This window comes from Heterodontus francisci, chromosome 15 (assembly GCF_036365525.1).
Source record: "Heterodontus francisci isolate sHetFra1 chromosome 15, sHetFra1.hap1, whole genome shotgun sequence".
NCBI classification, from domain to species: Eukaryota; Metazoa; Chordata; class Chondrichthyes; order Heterodontiformes; family Heterodontidae; genus Heterodontus; species Heterodontus francisci.
In genome coordinates this window covers 23,296,359-23,311,973 of record NC_090385.1, presented here as the reverse complement: position 1 = coordinate 23,311,973, position 15,615 = coordinate 23,296,359, and the positions used below count along the sequence as shown (strand labels likewise).

The window sequence follows — 15,615 nt, the reverse complement described above, 5'->3', positions numbered from 1 at the left end:
TTGCACTCCCTCTATGACAAGTATATCCTTCCTTCGATGAGGAGACCAAAACTGTACGCAATGGTCCAGGTGCAGTCTCACCAAGGCTCTATACAATTGCAGCAAGACTTCTTTATTCCTGTAGTCAAAACTCCTTGCGATGAAGGCTAACATACCAGTTGCCTTCCTAATTGCTTGCTGCACCTGCGTGTTAGCTTTTAGTGACTCATGAACAAAGTCACTCAGGTCCCTTTGGACATCAACACTTCTCAGCCTCTCACCATTTAAGAAATTCTCTGTCTTTCTGTTTTTCCTATCAAAGTGTATAACATCACACTTATTAACATTATATTCTGTCTGCCATGTTCTTGCCCATTCACTTAGCCTGTCCAAGACCCCTTGAAGCCTCCCTGCATCCTCCTCACAACTTACATTCCTACCTAGTTTTGTGTCATCTGCAAATTTGGAAATGTTACACTTAGTCCCCACATCCAATCATTTATGTAGATTGTGACAGCTGTGGCCCCAGCACTGATCCTTACGGTACCCCACTAGTAACAGCCTGCCATCCTGAGAATGACCCGTTTATTCCTACTCTCTTCTTTCTGTCTGTTAACCAATTCTCAATCCATAGCCCCAATTAGCCCCAATCCCATGTGCTCTAATTTTGTTTACGAACCTCCTGTGTGGGACCTTATCAAAAGCATTCTGAAAATCCAAATACACTACATCCACTGGTTTTCCTTTATCTATGCTATAAGTAGCATCCTCAAAAAGCTCCAACAGGTTTGTCAAACATGATTTCCCTTTCATAAATCCATGTTGACTCTGCCCAATCATATCATTATTTTCTAAGAGTCTAGTTATCACATCCATTATAATAGATTCTATAATTTTCCCTACTACTGACATCAAACTAACAGGTCTGTAGTTCCCCGTTTTCTCTCTCCCTTCTTAAATAGTGGGGTTACATTTGCTACTTTCCAGTATGCAGGAACCTTTCCAGAATCTACAGAATTTTGAAAGATAACCACCAATGCATCCACTATCTCTACAGCCACCTCCTTCAACACTCTGGGATGTAGCTCATCTGGTCCACAGGATTTATCAACCTTCAAACCAGTTTATTTTTTGAGTACTACCTCTTCATTAATACTAATTTCTTTCAGTTCCTTATTTTCACAAGTCCCTTGGTTGCCTAGTATTTCTGGCAGATTTTCTGTATTTTCCTCCATGAAGACAATGTCACAGACCTGTAATTATTTTTTCTCCTCAGATTAAAAACAGTGTGTGTGCCTTTAAGACTTTGTGAAAAACAGTGCACCTTTAAGGGAGAGAAGATTATGGAATTCTTGAGACACTGTGCACAGCTGCATTTTTGTTGCCTTGGGCAACAAAAAAGAGAGAGAGGTCACATGATGCAATGTGTCCACCTGGCATGTGTGTGGAACTAGCAAAAACCAGCTGAAACCAGTTAGTTCTGAGAGACTTTCCAGCGAGGAACTGAAGAGGAAAAGAGCTGTTTTATTCTCTCTCAGCAAAAATTCTACAGGAAGCAACAAGCCAAGTTAATTTCCTGAGTAAAAAAGAAAAGCTTTTTTTTTCAAGAAACTGTTCTTATTGCTGTGCTCATCGTTCTAAGAACTGTTTAATGCTACTGCAGCCGAAGAGTTGAATGCCTATCTACCGAAGGACTATTCTCATCAAATCCAGATGAAGACTTTGAATGACCTTTGACCATTTACACACTGGAAGACCTCATCCACCAGGAACGTTATCCACAAAGACTTTCTTATTTTATTTTATTCTTAAGAGACAGCTAATTTTAAGAACTCCACTTTTAAAACCAGTTAACTGTTAGTTTTTGAATGTATGTGTCTGAATGGGGGAGTTAGGTTAAATTAAGAAGTTATAAGGTCTTTAGACATAGGTTTATCTTAATAGTGTTTAAGCTTTTGTTTTTTTTTAGTAAATAGTTATTTTGTTGTTGTATAAAGATACCTGGTTCGGTGTCTTTCATTCTGGGGTTATTAGAGTGTTTAATTTGGCTCTTTTTCCGATTGGGTGTGTAAGCTTAAATAATATGCTGCGACCTGTGGAGTGACGGGACTGAACTGACAGTGTGATGCTCCCGCCGTGGTAATTACAACAGACACAACGTAATTGTTTAGTTTCTCTGCCATTTCACTGTTCTCCATTATAAATTCTCCTGTCTCTGCCTGTAATGGACCCACATTTGTCCTGACTAATCTTTTCCTTTTCACATACCTAAAGGAACTTTTACAGACCGCCTCTATGTTTCTTGGTAGCTTGCATTCATATTCTCTTTTCCCTTTCTTTTATCAGTTTCTTGGTCCTCCTTTTTTGGACTCTAAATTGCTCCCAATCCTAGGGCTTACCACTTTTCCTGGCAACCTTATAAACCACTTCCTTTGATCGAATGCAATCTTTAACTTCTTTTGTTAGCCATGGTTGATTCATCTTTCCTGTTGGGTTTTTGTGTGTTAGAGGAATGTATATTTGTTGTAGACCATGTAATACTCCTTTAAATACTAACCATTGCCTGGCTACTGTCAAATCTTTTCGTGTATTTTCCCAATTCACCATAGCCAACTTGTCTCTCATACCTACATAGTTTCCTTTATGATTTAGTATGCTGTTAAAAACCTCACTAACAAGGTGTAACTTTTTCAGGGGTTCTTAATGGTGATGTTCCAGTGTAAAAGGGACTTTCTCATCAGTTCAGTGATTTCTACTTAATTTCCATCTGCAGGGACTTCAAAAGCACACCCTGTGGAGGAGCATGGAATTACTGACAGCAACTTCTGGATTTCCACATTTAACTGTGCAAGTACAGATGACAGAATTGGCTGTCAGTTTCACAGGATAAGGACGGGGAACATTGACAGTTTGGCCGCCATTACAACTGCAAAATCCAGGCCATAGTGAATAAGAAAAATCAATCAGAAAAAAAAATGTGACTTTTTAGTCCTTAAACAAATATTGAACAGACAGATAAAATATCTACACCACTTGATAGACCTGAATGGACTTGAGGAACTGTGCCCCCCCCCCCTCTTTATTCTCTCTTGTGTATTTTTTCAACTGCAATCTTGAGGTCCTCTATAGCATAATGTAGCAGGTGGTTCTTTGTCCTTACCTGGACCTCCTGGCAACCCTTGTAAACCATCTTGTCCTGGTTGTCCTGGGTTACCAGGTAAACCTGAGAATCCCTTTGCACCAGGAAATCCCGGTGGACCTTAGAAATAGAAACAAAAATGTAAGCTTCACACAGGAATCCTTATAAATGCTTAACTGATCAGTTAAGTCACTATTTATCAGTGCTAGTCTTATTCGTCGATCGAGATATGTATAGATATATGTTAAAATTCTACTCTATGCCTACACCCTATTGTGCTACGAGTTACAACTCCAACCAAGATCTTACTCAAGGACCACTTTCAAGAACTAGTGCAACACAGCTTGATGGAGCATGGGTGTTGTCCATTATTCATCACACAGAAAGCTCCTAATTTCAACAATGCCCCTCTAAATGTAGCCAGGAACTACAACACAGGAAGAAAAAAAAAGAAAACTATAGGATCAGTAGTTCAGTTAAATGGTTCTATTTTAATAGCAACTTTTCATTTTCTCTATGGGTGCTTTGATAGTTCTGCTTGGTAACAGCATTCCATTGCCTTCTTTTGCTACAGAACAAGAAATGAAGACCAAGCTCATTAAATGCCAGCTCCACCAATGCCCCACAGCTGGGCAAATTGAAAATGGAGCGCTGGAGGTCCAGGAAGCAACAAAGCTGCTGAGGGCCACCGAAGAAGTAGAGGTAGCCACCAGCCCATAGCTATCACGTTAGGCTATGAAAATCTAGGAAACAGGTTAAAATACCAAACTCTCCATGCGCTGAGTTACCACAGATCTATGCAACTACTCCTCCCTTGAGTAGCATTGACAAGCCAGGAGGCAGATTGTTTCCTGACATTAAAACGATATTTAATGCAGAGTCTTGGGTCAGGGAATGACATTTGTTTTTCAAAAAAATTGGGAACTGACACGATAGAGACAGAAGAAAATTTAAGAAACAAATAGGTCAATAATCCGTGCATATATTTGGTGAATAGTTGGAAAGTTATATTGCCAAAGACATTGGAGCAGCTCGGGTCCCTACTGGAGTGTGCTGCATGACCGAACAAAGGGAAAGAGAGCAAATCTACAAGAACAACAGCAACAACTTGTATTTATAATATATGTATATTTATATATTTATTTATTGATAAGCAAGGGGGTAAAAAGTTATTGGGGGTAGGCGGGAATGTGGTGTTTAGGTTACAATCAGATCAGCCATGATCTTATTGAATGGCAGAGTAGGCTCGAGGGGCCGAGTGGCCTACTCCTGCTCCTAATTCTTTTGTTCATATGTTCTTATGTATATATTTGTTTTGCACCGTTATCGTAATAAAACGTGTCAAGGAGCTTCACAGGAGTGTTATACAGCAAAATCTGACACCTTGCCACTTAAGGTGATATTAGGGCAGGTGACCAAAATTTTGATCAAAAAGGGAGACTTTAAGGAGTGACTTAAAGGAGTAAAGAGGCATACAGAAGCAGAGAAGTTTAGGGAGGGAATTCCAGAGCTTAGAGCCTAGGTAGCTGAAGCCACAGCCACCAATGGTGGTGCAATTAAAATCAGGGATGCTCAAGAGGCCAGAATTGGAGCAGCTCAGATATCCCGGAAGGTTGTGGGGCTGGGGGGATTATAGAGATAGGGAGGGGGGTGAGGCATGGAGGGATTTAAAAACAAGGGTGCAAATTTTAAAATCAAGGTGTTGCTTAACCAGGAACCAATATAGGCCAGCAAGCATAGAGGTGATAGGCGAACGGGATTTGGTACAAGGGCAAGGGCATCAGAGTTTTGGTTGATCACAAGTTTACAGAGGGTAGGATGTGGGAGGCTGAACAGGAGTGTGCTGGAATAGTCAAGTCTAGAGGTAATAAAAGCATGGGTGAGAGTTTCAGCAGCAGACGAGCTGAGGCACGGGTGGAGACGGGCAATGTTACAGAGGTGGAAATAGGCGGTCTTCGTGATGGCACAGATATGTCATTGGAAGCTCATCTCAGGGTCAAATATGATATCAAGGTTGCAAAGTCTGTGACATCATCACTTCATGTTGCATGATGACAGATGTACACTACATGTAGAATGATGTCACTAACTCAATGCTTGTGTATCCCGGGACCTGACTTTCAGTTCCAAATTCTGGAAGGGAAATAACTTGAGACAAGTTCTTCGAGTACTTAGAATAGTTTGAGAGAGAGTTTAAATGCTGCCTCATGCCCACTACCTGACCTGTGGCTCCAAACGAGTCATGAAGATGGTATTCTGAGGCACTATCACAAACTCAAATAAGTTTTCACACTTTAAAATTCCAAGTAACAGCCTCAAGTATACTATCAACATCCAAGAGAATCAATGAAGCAATGTGAGAACATTTATTGTTCGTAATGGAAATGAAGAGGAAAGGAATGAAAATGGGTATCAAGATGTATGTCCATTAAGAACTTTTATACTGTCGAATGATGTTCGGTTCCAAAGCAAAATTTACCTAATGAAGTATATATGAATAATGACTTCAGATATATTAACAAAATAGACACACTGCATATAACAATTTCTTTCTTTTCTTTTGGGCCTCCTTATCTCGAGAGACAATGGATACGCGCCTGGAGGTGCTATTATAACAATAGCAATGCAACATTCATAGCAATTATCACAAAAAATTTATTTTAATACTGTTTCACATTTGTTCATATTTATAAATACTTGTGCTTCATAATACTGTGCACTTTCAAACACACTTTAGTAGTGAACACTGTGCAGTGCACAGTCCAATCACAAATGGATTTTATTGATAAAATAGCTTGACAATATTTGGTAATCATGGAAACTTATATTACATTGGTGCAGACTTATATACCCTATTATTTTTTTCTTCGTTCTTGGCATGTTCACATTGCTGGCAAGGCCAGCATTTATTGCCCATCCCTAATTGTCCATGAACTGACTGGCTTGCCAGGCGATTTCTGAGGATAATTAAGAGTCAACCGTTTTGCTGTCGGTCTGGAGCCACATGTAGGCCAGACCGGGTAAGGGCAGCAGATTTCCTTCCCTGAAGGACATTAGTGAACCAAATGGGTTTTTATGACAATCCGGTAGTTTCATGATTATTATTAACGAGACTCATATTTTTATTCCAGATTTACCAATTAACTGATTTTAAATTGCCCCAGCTGCCATGGTGGGATTTGTCTCCGGAGTGTGTTTGTAGTGCCTTGTAGTGATGTTCAAAACAAAATCTGATTTTTGTTTTACCATTTTTGATTGTTAAAAAAAAACTGAAAATCACCTGCTTTTAAACTGGCAATTAAAAATGACACTTTAGATCCTTATCTATGCCTTTGTATTTCTAGATCTCTCTTCTGCCAAGTCACCAGCATTAGTTGCGAGGTACTGAATGGCATAAACTACCAACTATACAACACCTTTCTGAATCCTCTTCTGCAAGCACAAAACCACGGATGCTATTATACACTATGTTTATATTTGCATATCAGAGCCTCTGGTATCACTCATGTGAGCAGAAGTCTGGACATTAACTGCATTACAGATTTCAGGCTCCTTATACTCACATAGAAGCTGAATAACTAAATATGTTGGCAGGACAACTGCAAATCACCATTTTTGGAGGGCAGAGAAGGTATCTGAAGTCAGATCTGGTATTCGCAAACACTAGTTGTACCTGGATATCATATCAGGATAACATTTATCCACACCCAAACAGCTGGGTTGGTATTCCTAATCAGCAAAAGACAGACAAGGCTCTTTCCTTCCTACTGTAGCCGTCCTCAAAATCATTATAAGTTATACATGCCAGTAAAACAGAAAAATGTGTTAAGTCCTCACAACCTCTCCACAAGGATGATCAACATACCTGGGAATCCTGGCTCTCCTTTTGGTCCCACAAAGACCTGTCCAGGGTCAATCGTGCCTGCAGGGCCTGGCAGACCAGAATCACCTTTTGAACCTTTACTTCCAGGCCTGCCTGAGCTTCCAGGCCCACCTGGGATGCCTTCATTACCTGGAACAAGTAGAAACAGATTTTTTTTGTAAAAGCCAGGAAAATAAAATTACTCACAAATTGTGGCCAGATTAAATCCTCCTCCCCCCACCACCCCCCCACCGCCACCGCAACTCCGCAGGCAAGGAGGCAGTGGGGGGGGGGGGGGGGGGTTGTACAATCGGGTGGAAAGCCAGGGATGCCATGCCCACCACCTACCACCCCCCGCTGCTATCTTACCAGCGGCCGGAAAGCCCACCCACCCTCTGGCCAAATGAGGCCCTTAAGTGACCAATTAATGGCCACAAGGGCCTCTTCCTGTTGCCACCGTAATGAGTTATTTTATGTTGTCTGATGCAACACAAATGAGACGCATGGAATCCAGTTGGTTGAAGGTCTAAAACAGGTTTATTACAGCTAAACTATTATACAGTACAGAGCTAACTATTTACAGAACTTGCCTCTGTGTTACAGTAGCAAAGTGACTCTGATTGCATCCTGGTACTTAGCTCATTAACATACTATGACCTTAAAGGGACATCACACTTAAAGGCAATCATACAACTTCCCCCTTCTTTCCAAAGATAAGTTTTGTCTGCTAAAAGTAAAAATACATAAAATTAGATATCAAAATTATTTACATAGGTTTAGAGAGTATGAACTTTACATGTAGAAGCTTAATAGTCCATAAAAGCAAAATACTGCGGATGCTGGAAATCTGAAATAAAAACAGAAAGAGCTGGAAATACTCAGCAGGCCTGGTAGCATCTGTGGAGAGAGAAGCAGAGTTAACATTTTAGGTCAGTGACTTTTCATCAGAACTGGCAAAGGTCCAAAATGTAACAGGTTTGAAGCAAATAAAGCGGTGGAGGAGAAAAAAAAGAGAACAAAAGGGAAGGTGTGTGATAGGACGGAGGGCCGGAGAGATTAACTGACAAGGTCATGGGACAAAAGCAAAGAGAGTTTGCTAATGGTGTGGTGAAAGACAAAGCATTAGTCCAGAGGGAGCGTTACTGACAGAATAATGAGCAGCCCTAGCCAAAAGCACAAACATGAAAAAACCTGTAGAAAGGCACATGGTAAAAAACAAAAAAAAGGATGGAAGAAAATATTTTACTTAATTTTGTTCCATCTTTTTTTGTTTATTACCATGTGCCTGCCTACTGTTTTTTTCATGTTTGTGCTTTTGGCTAGGGCTGCTCATTATTCTGTCAGTAACTCTCCCTCTGGACTAATGCTTTGTCTTTCACCACACCATTAGCAAACTCTCTTTGCTTTTGTCCCATGTCCTCATCAGTTAATCTCTCCAGTCCTGTGTCCTATCACACATCTTCCCTTTTATTTGCTTAAAGCCTATTACATTTCTAACCTTTGCCAGTTCTGATGAAAGGGTACTAACCTGAAACATTAACTCTGCTTCTCTCTCCACAGATGCTTCCAGACTTGCTTAATAGTCCATATATCATTGCAGTGGTTTGACAACTCTTCCAGATCTGGTTATGGTATAACCTTCTTGGGATGTCATCCTTGGCTGTTTTGCCGGCATGTTGTCACTACCTTGGTTGTTGTCCTGTTGTTCCATCACACCCTCATTGTCGGAGTGCGTTCTTTCGAGTCCACTGTGCGCAACTGGAGTATTGCACACTTCTCTTAGTTGGCTACAATTCCTTCTCAACACTCGTCCTCTAGGTGTTGCAATCTTGCAGGACCAAGGCTCACAGCAAATTTTGGATACCTCTGCTGGTAACCATGTTCTCACTGTGGGGTGTATGACTCTGACCTTTTGTCCTATGTGCAGCTAAGGTAGTTCTGCCCCTGCATGTTGGTCATGCACCATCTTCATTCTCTCTGTCTTTTGAGCAGTGTCTCCTGCATCTCGGAGAATTTGAACAGATGATGGCTTGGCAGGATTGTTCTCACTGGTCTGCCAAATATGATCTCTGCTGGTGACAGCAGGCCCATATCCATAGGTGTAGCACTGAGGTGGCGCAAGGCAACACGAAAATCTTGTTTCGTTGTCCTATACTTCAGGATAAGTGATTTAACTGTGTGAATCATTCGCTCGGCAAGATCATTAGATCTAGGGTAACGTGGTGAGGACATCACATGGTTTATGCCCCATTTGGCACACATATCCCTAACAGGTTTTCCCGTATACTGTAGCCCATTGTTCAAAATGATTTCTTCAGGTGCACCGAATAGACTGAATATCGCACTCCATGTGTCTGCGACAACTGCGCTTTAAGTGTCTTTTATCTGTCAGACAATTGGAAATTTGGAGAAATAATCAGTGACTAAGATAAAGTCGCCTACATTAACAGAAAACAGGTCAGTGGCAATTTTGGACCAAGAGACTTGACGAGATCTCGTGAGGGTGTAGAGGTTCATTGCGTTGTTGTGGCTGGTGTCTCAGGCATGCCTCGCACATCCCACTAACCTTTCGATGTCACCGTTGATTCCTGGCCAAGAAACAGTGTCTCGTTCCAGTCGTCTTGTTCGCACTATGCCCATATGGCCTTGGTGAAGTCGTGTCAAGATATCCTCTCGGAGAGCTTTGGGCACAATCACTTGTTTTCCCTTGAAAGTGATGCCTCTCGAGATACCGAGTTTCTCTCTATGAGGCCAAAAGTATCTGAGGGTTTCTGGCACCTCGTTTATGGTATCAGGCTATCCTTCCATGATGACTCTCCATGGTGCATTCAGTTGTGGGTCATTGGCTGTTTCTGATTGCAGTTGGTCACATTTTTGCTGACCAAAATGCAACAAATCGATTTTGAGCACGTCTTCCACCTCGATGTCCAGGCTGTCCACTTGTAGATCCGGTGGAACTTCTTCATTCTTGCTCGGATTTGGCAATCTGCTCAGCATATCCAAGGTAACATTTTGGTACCCGGTTTGTAGCAGATGTCGAAGTCATACCCCTGTACTTCCATAAGAGCCGCTGTATCGAGGAGGTGCGCTTGTCAATGGTTTGTGGTCAGTTTCAACCGTGAACTGCTTGCCGAACAGGTAGGTCTGGAACCTTGTGACCCAAACACCAGAGTTTGGGTAATTAGATTGTGCTGAGGATAAACATTTGGACCTGAATGCAATTGATTTGCCATCCTGCAGGATGCATGATCCTATCCCTTTCTGTGAGGCATCAACTTCCAGGGTTGTCTTCTTCCTTGGGTCGTAGTACTGCAGGGTGAAGCTTTCTGTTGACAATGCTTGTTTGAGAGACTCAAACATATGCTGATGGTCCTCCTACCATACAAATGGCAAGTCTTTCTTATGGAGCTTTCTCAGCAATGATGCTTCATCAGAAACATTTGGAATGTATGGTGCCAAAAAATTGAAAAATCCAAGACACGTCTGGAGCTCTACCTTGTCTTGTGGTGTAGGCGTATGCCTTACATTTTTGACTTTGCCTGAGTTAGGACGGATTCGCACCCTGAATAGATGGAGCCAAAGAAATTGATCTGACTTACATTCACCTTGCACTTCTAGCTGTTAAAAACGAGGCCTTCACGATGAGCTACTGCCAGCAGTGATTGGAGATTCCGATCATGTTCTTCTTTGATTTTGTCCATTACCACAATGTCATCAGCAATGCACATGCAGTCAGGCACGTTTTCTATAATTCTGTCCATATGCTGCTGAAACAGATCTTGACTGACAGATAAGCAGAAGGGTAGTCTCTGGAAGCAATATCTGCCACATGGTGTACTAAAGGTGGTGACTTCCTGAGATTCCTTAGCTTGGTTCTTTCTTTTCTTTTGGGCCTCCTTATCTCGAGAGACAATGGATAGGCGCCTGGAGGTGGTCAGTGGTTTGTGATGCAGCGCCTGGAGTGGCTATAAAGGCCAATTTTAGAGTGACAGGCTCTTCCACAGGTGCTGCAGAGAAATTTGTTTTTCGGGGCTGTCGCACAGTTGGCTCTCCCCCTTGCGCCTCTGTCTTTTTTCCTGCCAACTACTAAGTCTCTTTGACTCGCCACATTTTAGCCCTGTCTTTATGGCTGCCCGCCAGCTCTGGCGAACGCTTGCAACTGACTCCCACGACTTGTGATCAATGTCACAGGATTTCATGTCACGTTTGCAGACGTCTTTAAAGCGGAGACATGGACGGCCGATGGGTCTGATACCAGTGGCGAGCTCGCTGTACAATGTGTCTTTGGGGATCCTGCCATCTTCCATGCGGCTCACATGGCCAAGCCATCTCAAGCGCCGCTGACTCAGTAGTGTGTACAAGCTGGGGATGTTGGCCGCCTCGAGGACTTCTGTGTTGGAGATACGGTCCTGCCACCTGATGCCAAGTATTCTCCGGAGGCAGCGAAGATGGAATGAATTGAGACGTCGCTCTTGGCTGACATATGTTGTCCAGGCTTCGCTGCCATAGAGCAAGGTACTGAGGACACAGGCCTGATACACTCGGACTTTTGTGTTCCGTGTCAGTGCGCCATTTTCCCACAGCTTGGTATACTGACCAATATCCATGTTTAGCATCCAACTTGGAGAAGAATTTGGCTCCTGTGCACTTGGGATTCAATTCCTCTAATGTCGGAATCTTGTGGGGGCATGTCTTTAGGGAGAGGTTTAGACGCCCCCGGATCTAGACATAACCTGATTGCTCCATCTTTCTTTAATACGCATGTAATTGAGCTGCACCAATCTGTGTGATGATACACATGACGGATGATGCCATTGCGTTCCACGTCATCTAACTCACGCTTAAGTTTTTCTTATACGTGCATGCTGCACTTTCTAGGAGGGTCGATTGACGGATGCTCATCCTCTCTGAGGTGCAGTACGACATCGCGTTTGAAATCTCCTGTGGCATTGAACCTATCTGGGTACATTTGTTGTAGGTTGTGGACAGATTCAAGGCAGGTACCCTTGGTCTCTTCTGCTGTAATGGGTATCTTGGTGACCTCATGGATGGTCACAGTGTTGAGGTCCTTACATGCTGGCAGTCCTGCCACTGCTGGTCAGCTTGTGTCTACTAGGTAGAATATTTGTGGTTTCCATGCCAACTTGCCATATTTGCATTGCATTGTCAGTGTTCAACTGCAAGGGATGGGTGACCCATTATATGCAGATAACTTGGCAATTGTCGGTTGTATCATTGATTTCCAATGACTCTGGTACATATCTTTCAGGATTCAGACCAGTTGGATATTCAGCGCCAGTGTCAATCTTAACCCTGAGTGTATGTTTGCCAGCTTTCTTTGGGCACATGCTGTTAATAGTGGTGAAAGCTTCCAGCTGTTGGACTTCATCAATATGATGCGTCAAGTTCACAACATGAAATGATTGTTCGTCTTATGGCTGAAAATTACTTCTCTGAGTCTTGTCTCAAGTCTGTTTTGCTGTGGACTTCCTGTATCGGCTTGCATTTGCACAGGTCTCTGGAGCTTTCATTGCTGCTGTTGCCCTGATTTCTTTTTGCTTGTGTTCTACTGTGACTTCTGGCTGTGACTCTGGAGCCAGAATTCATGCACAGGTGGGCCCAGTGTCGTTTTGCACTGCCATTTTGCACAAGTCTTGAAATGTAGGACAGCCTCACCATGAGTGGGACCAACCACACTTACCACACTGCTTGCTTGTTCTTTTCAACCTGGTTATCATGCAGATACTGTTGACTGCATCGAGTGCTTGCAGATGCTGTTGTCCAGCTACAGTGGCTTCGTACTTCCTGCCATCTTCCAGCAGTGCAACAATGCTGTGACCTTACTTTATCCCCAAGAGGTCTTTCTGGAAAACTTCAATGGGTGTTGATACTGTTACGGCCAGGTGAGGAGGGGGTCTCAGGCTCCCCTCTTGGCCTTCCTCTTATTTGATTGCAACAGGGTTTCTTCATTTTTTAAACAGTGGTTGCGCTTACCACCTCTGTGAGTGTTTTACCTTTTACCTTTACTGTGATTGTGAAAGAACCTATCAGACAGGTTTTCTTGAGTTTAAACAAGAAAGTGGCAAGTTTATTACACTTAACATTCTAACCCCGATTTAAAAAAATTTAAAAAAAGTTACACATTCACGCACACATTCACATGAGAATCACACACACACAAATAGATTACAGAGGGAAAAATAGATTTGGTGGGTGGATTTAAGTCCAGAATAAATAGAACTTAAGTACGCAGTCTGTGAAGTGGGTGATCCGGTAGTCCTCGGCTGAAGCTGTATTCTTGAAGTCCTCACTGGTCAAATTGCAATTTGTGGTTGGCCTGCTTTGCTCAGGCTTTTCTTGAAGGCAGAATTGTAATTGGCTTTCTTCTCCTGGTCACTGGCTGTAGCAGTCTAGAGCCCTGGAGGGTCCACAGTCACAGACGGTTTTCAAATTTGATGTTTTCTGGGGAGAGAGAAAGCGAGACAGAGAAAGGGAAGCCCACAGCTTTCTCTGCTGCTGCAGTCTCAGTTTCTGCTCATCTCTTTGTCAAAAGGAAACAAAACCAACTTCCTCCAAGATGGACAGACAGTCACATGGCTGCTTCAGGTTTTCTGGAACCAAGTGAAATTCAAGGTTAGAAATTGGCTCCACATACCCCAGGATTCCAATTTATACTTGGAGGGTGTTTGCTCTTTTAAAGTCAATATGTTAGGATTGCCTTGATTGCCATGCTAATGAAGCCATTTGAGGTAATTCAATCACCTAGAGCAAGCCATTGTTCTGGGTCCATGCTGCTCAAGCCTCTGGTTCTGGGTGGATCATTTGAAGATAAAAAGGTGTTTCAGATGTCAATTGCAGTGGCCATCTTGTCTGCTAGTTTTTTTTTTAAGTTACTGTAGGATTTTTTCCCATTAAAAGTCCAATGTAAGTTTCCGACTGATGAAATTAATATTTCTCATTTGGCATATGGGGTTTTCTTGATAATACGATCACCAGCTCCATTATTCGGTCTGGCAGCTCAGCTTCTGAAAAATCGCATTTGTTGCCCTTACTATGGCATCCACTGACGTACTGATTCCTGTGACTGTTGCCTGTAGGACATCAATTCCAAGCGGTGAATTCTAAAATTTACTCATAATAAGAGTTGATCTTCCAGCACTTTCCATATCTTTGTGGAATCTTTCTAGTTCTCATCAGATCAGCCTGAGGTATTGGTTCTGTGTAATCCCTCATTTCCAACTGCTATTCATATTTTTACAGCCGGTTTTTCTTGTTCTACAATTATTTGGTCTGTGAAGAATAACTGCATTCTTTGTTTGAATAGTTTGAACTCGGATAGGATATCCAAGGCTTTCCAGTTCATGCTGGAAAATTTGGTATCCATCATCCTGCTGTTCTTTTGCTTAAAAACTTGCTTTAAGACTTGTTCTATGGCTCTGCACTGTTTTCCCTTTAAGAAACTGTCTGTTATTTAGATGAGCTACTTCAATTGACAGGAGCAGGTGTTTGCTCGTGCAGTATGTTTCTCTTGCTTCCAGCACTTAAGCCTGTTCTGTTTACACAGCTGTTAAATAGGCAGTTCAATTGCTTTTCTTTTAAGTTTGTTTTTACAGCACTTAAGATGGTCTTTTTACACAGCTGTTCACTAGTTTGTTTATGTTCTTCATGCTTGAGAGATTTTAGGAGTTTTTTTTTGCTGTGGCTTCGTGAATGGAAGCTTTTATTCATGCTTGAGTCATGTAATGGTTTTTTAAAAATTTTGGCTGCATGGAAGAAGGCTCTGCATATCGGAAGATTCCTGTGCTTTTTACACTCGGACACCTTCTGAATGGCGCTGACCTCAATCAACCTAGGAAAGGAGTTGTGTCTTCCCTTTTTTTCTTACACAGAGCTTTTAGAAAAAAGGCAATTTTTGAAGGACTTCAAAGCTTTTTTTTTTTAAAAGCACTATCTCTCGACTGCCGGAACAATGGCTCACCTGATTTCCTTGCAGCTTGAGCTCTGTCTTCTGCAGCTTGAGGTAAGTTCCTTTTATTTTCACTGTTTGAGGCAGTATTTTTTGAACTTTCTCTCCAGTGGCTGTCGGAATGGTCATTCTAATTGCTGTTTAACCTGTGGTCTTCAAGCTTAGACTTTGTGTTCTCGCCATAGCTGCCACCATGTAATGAGTTATTTTGTGTTGTCTGATGCAATATACATGAGATGTGTGGGATCCAGTTGGTTGAAGATCTCAAACAGGTTTACTCCAGCTTAACTATTATGCAGTACAGAGCTTGCATCTAGGTGTTACAGTAGCAGAGTGACCCTGGCTCTGAGTCACATGACTGCATCCTGGTACTTAGCTCATTAGCATAGAAGATCTTAAAAGGACATCACTCTTAAAGGCAATCATACAACAGCCACTAGTATTTTACAAGCGGCAGACGGGCACTTCGGCACCTGAGGAGGCCGTCGAGTAATACATGGCGGCCTCCTTGCAGGCTGGGGGCGGGGCCTAAAGCCTGCCTCAGGTATAAAATAAAAACCTGATCCAGGCCCGACCTTACCACAACCAACCCGAACCCGACCCTGGCTCAAGTCCTTTAATTTCTTTTCGAGCCCGACCCGACTGGACAAGAAAATCCTTCATCCGTTT

The 15,615-nt window shown here is 42.4% G+C and overlaps 1 protein-coding gene across 3 annotated transcripts in view; it reads right to left on the bottom strand.

Moving 5' to 3' along the window:
* col4a5 (collagen, type IV, alpha 5 (Alport syndrome)) overlaps window positions 1-15,615 on the bottom strand; it is a 289,160-nt gene that overhangs the window by 65,992 nt on the left and 207,553 nt on the right. For all 3 annotated transcript variants that reach the window (XM_068047230.1, XM_068047229.1, XM_068047228.1), the window contains 2 exons: window positions 6,984-7,130; window positions 3,140-3,238 (listed from right to left, as the gene is read on the bottom strand). In XM_068047230.1, coding sequence (XP_067903331.1) covers window positions 3,140-3,238; window positions 6,984-7,130 — 246 coding nt within the window. The remainder of the gene's footprint in view (window positions 1-3,139; window positions 3,239-6,983; window positions 7,131-15,615) is intronic.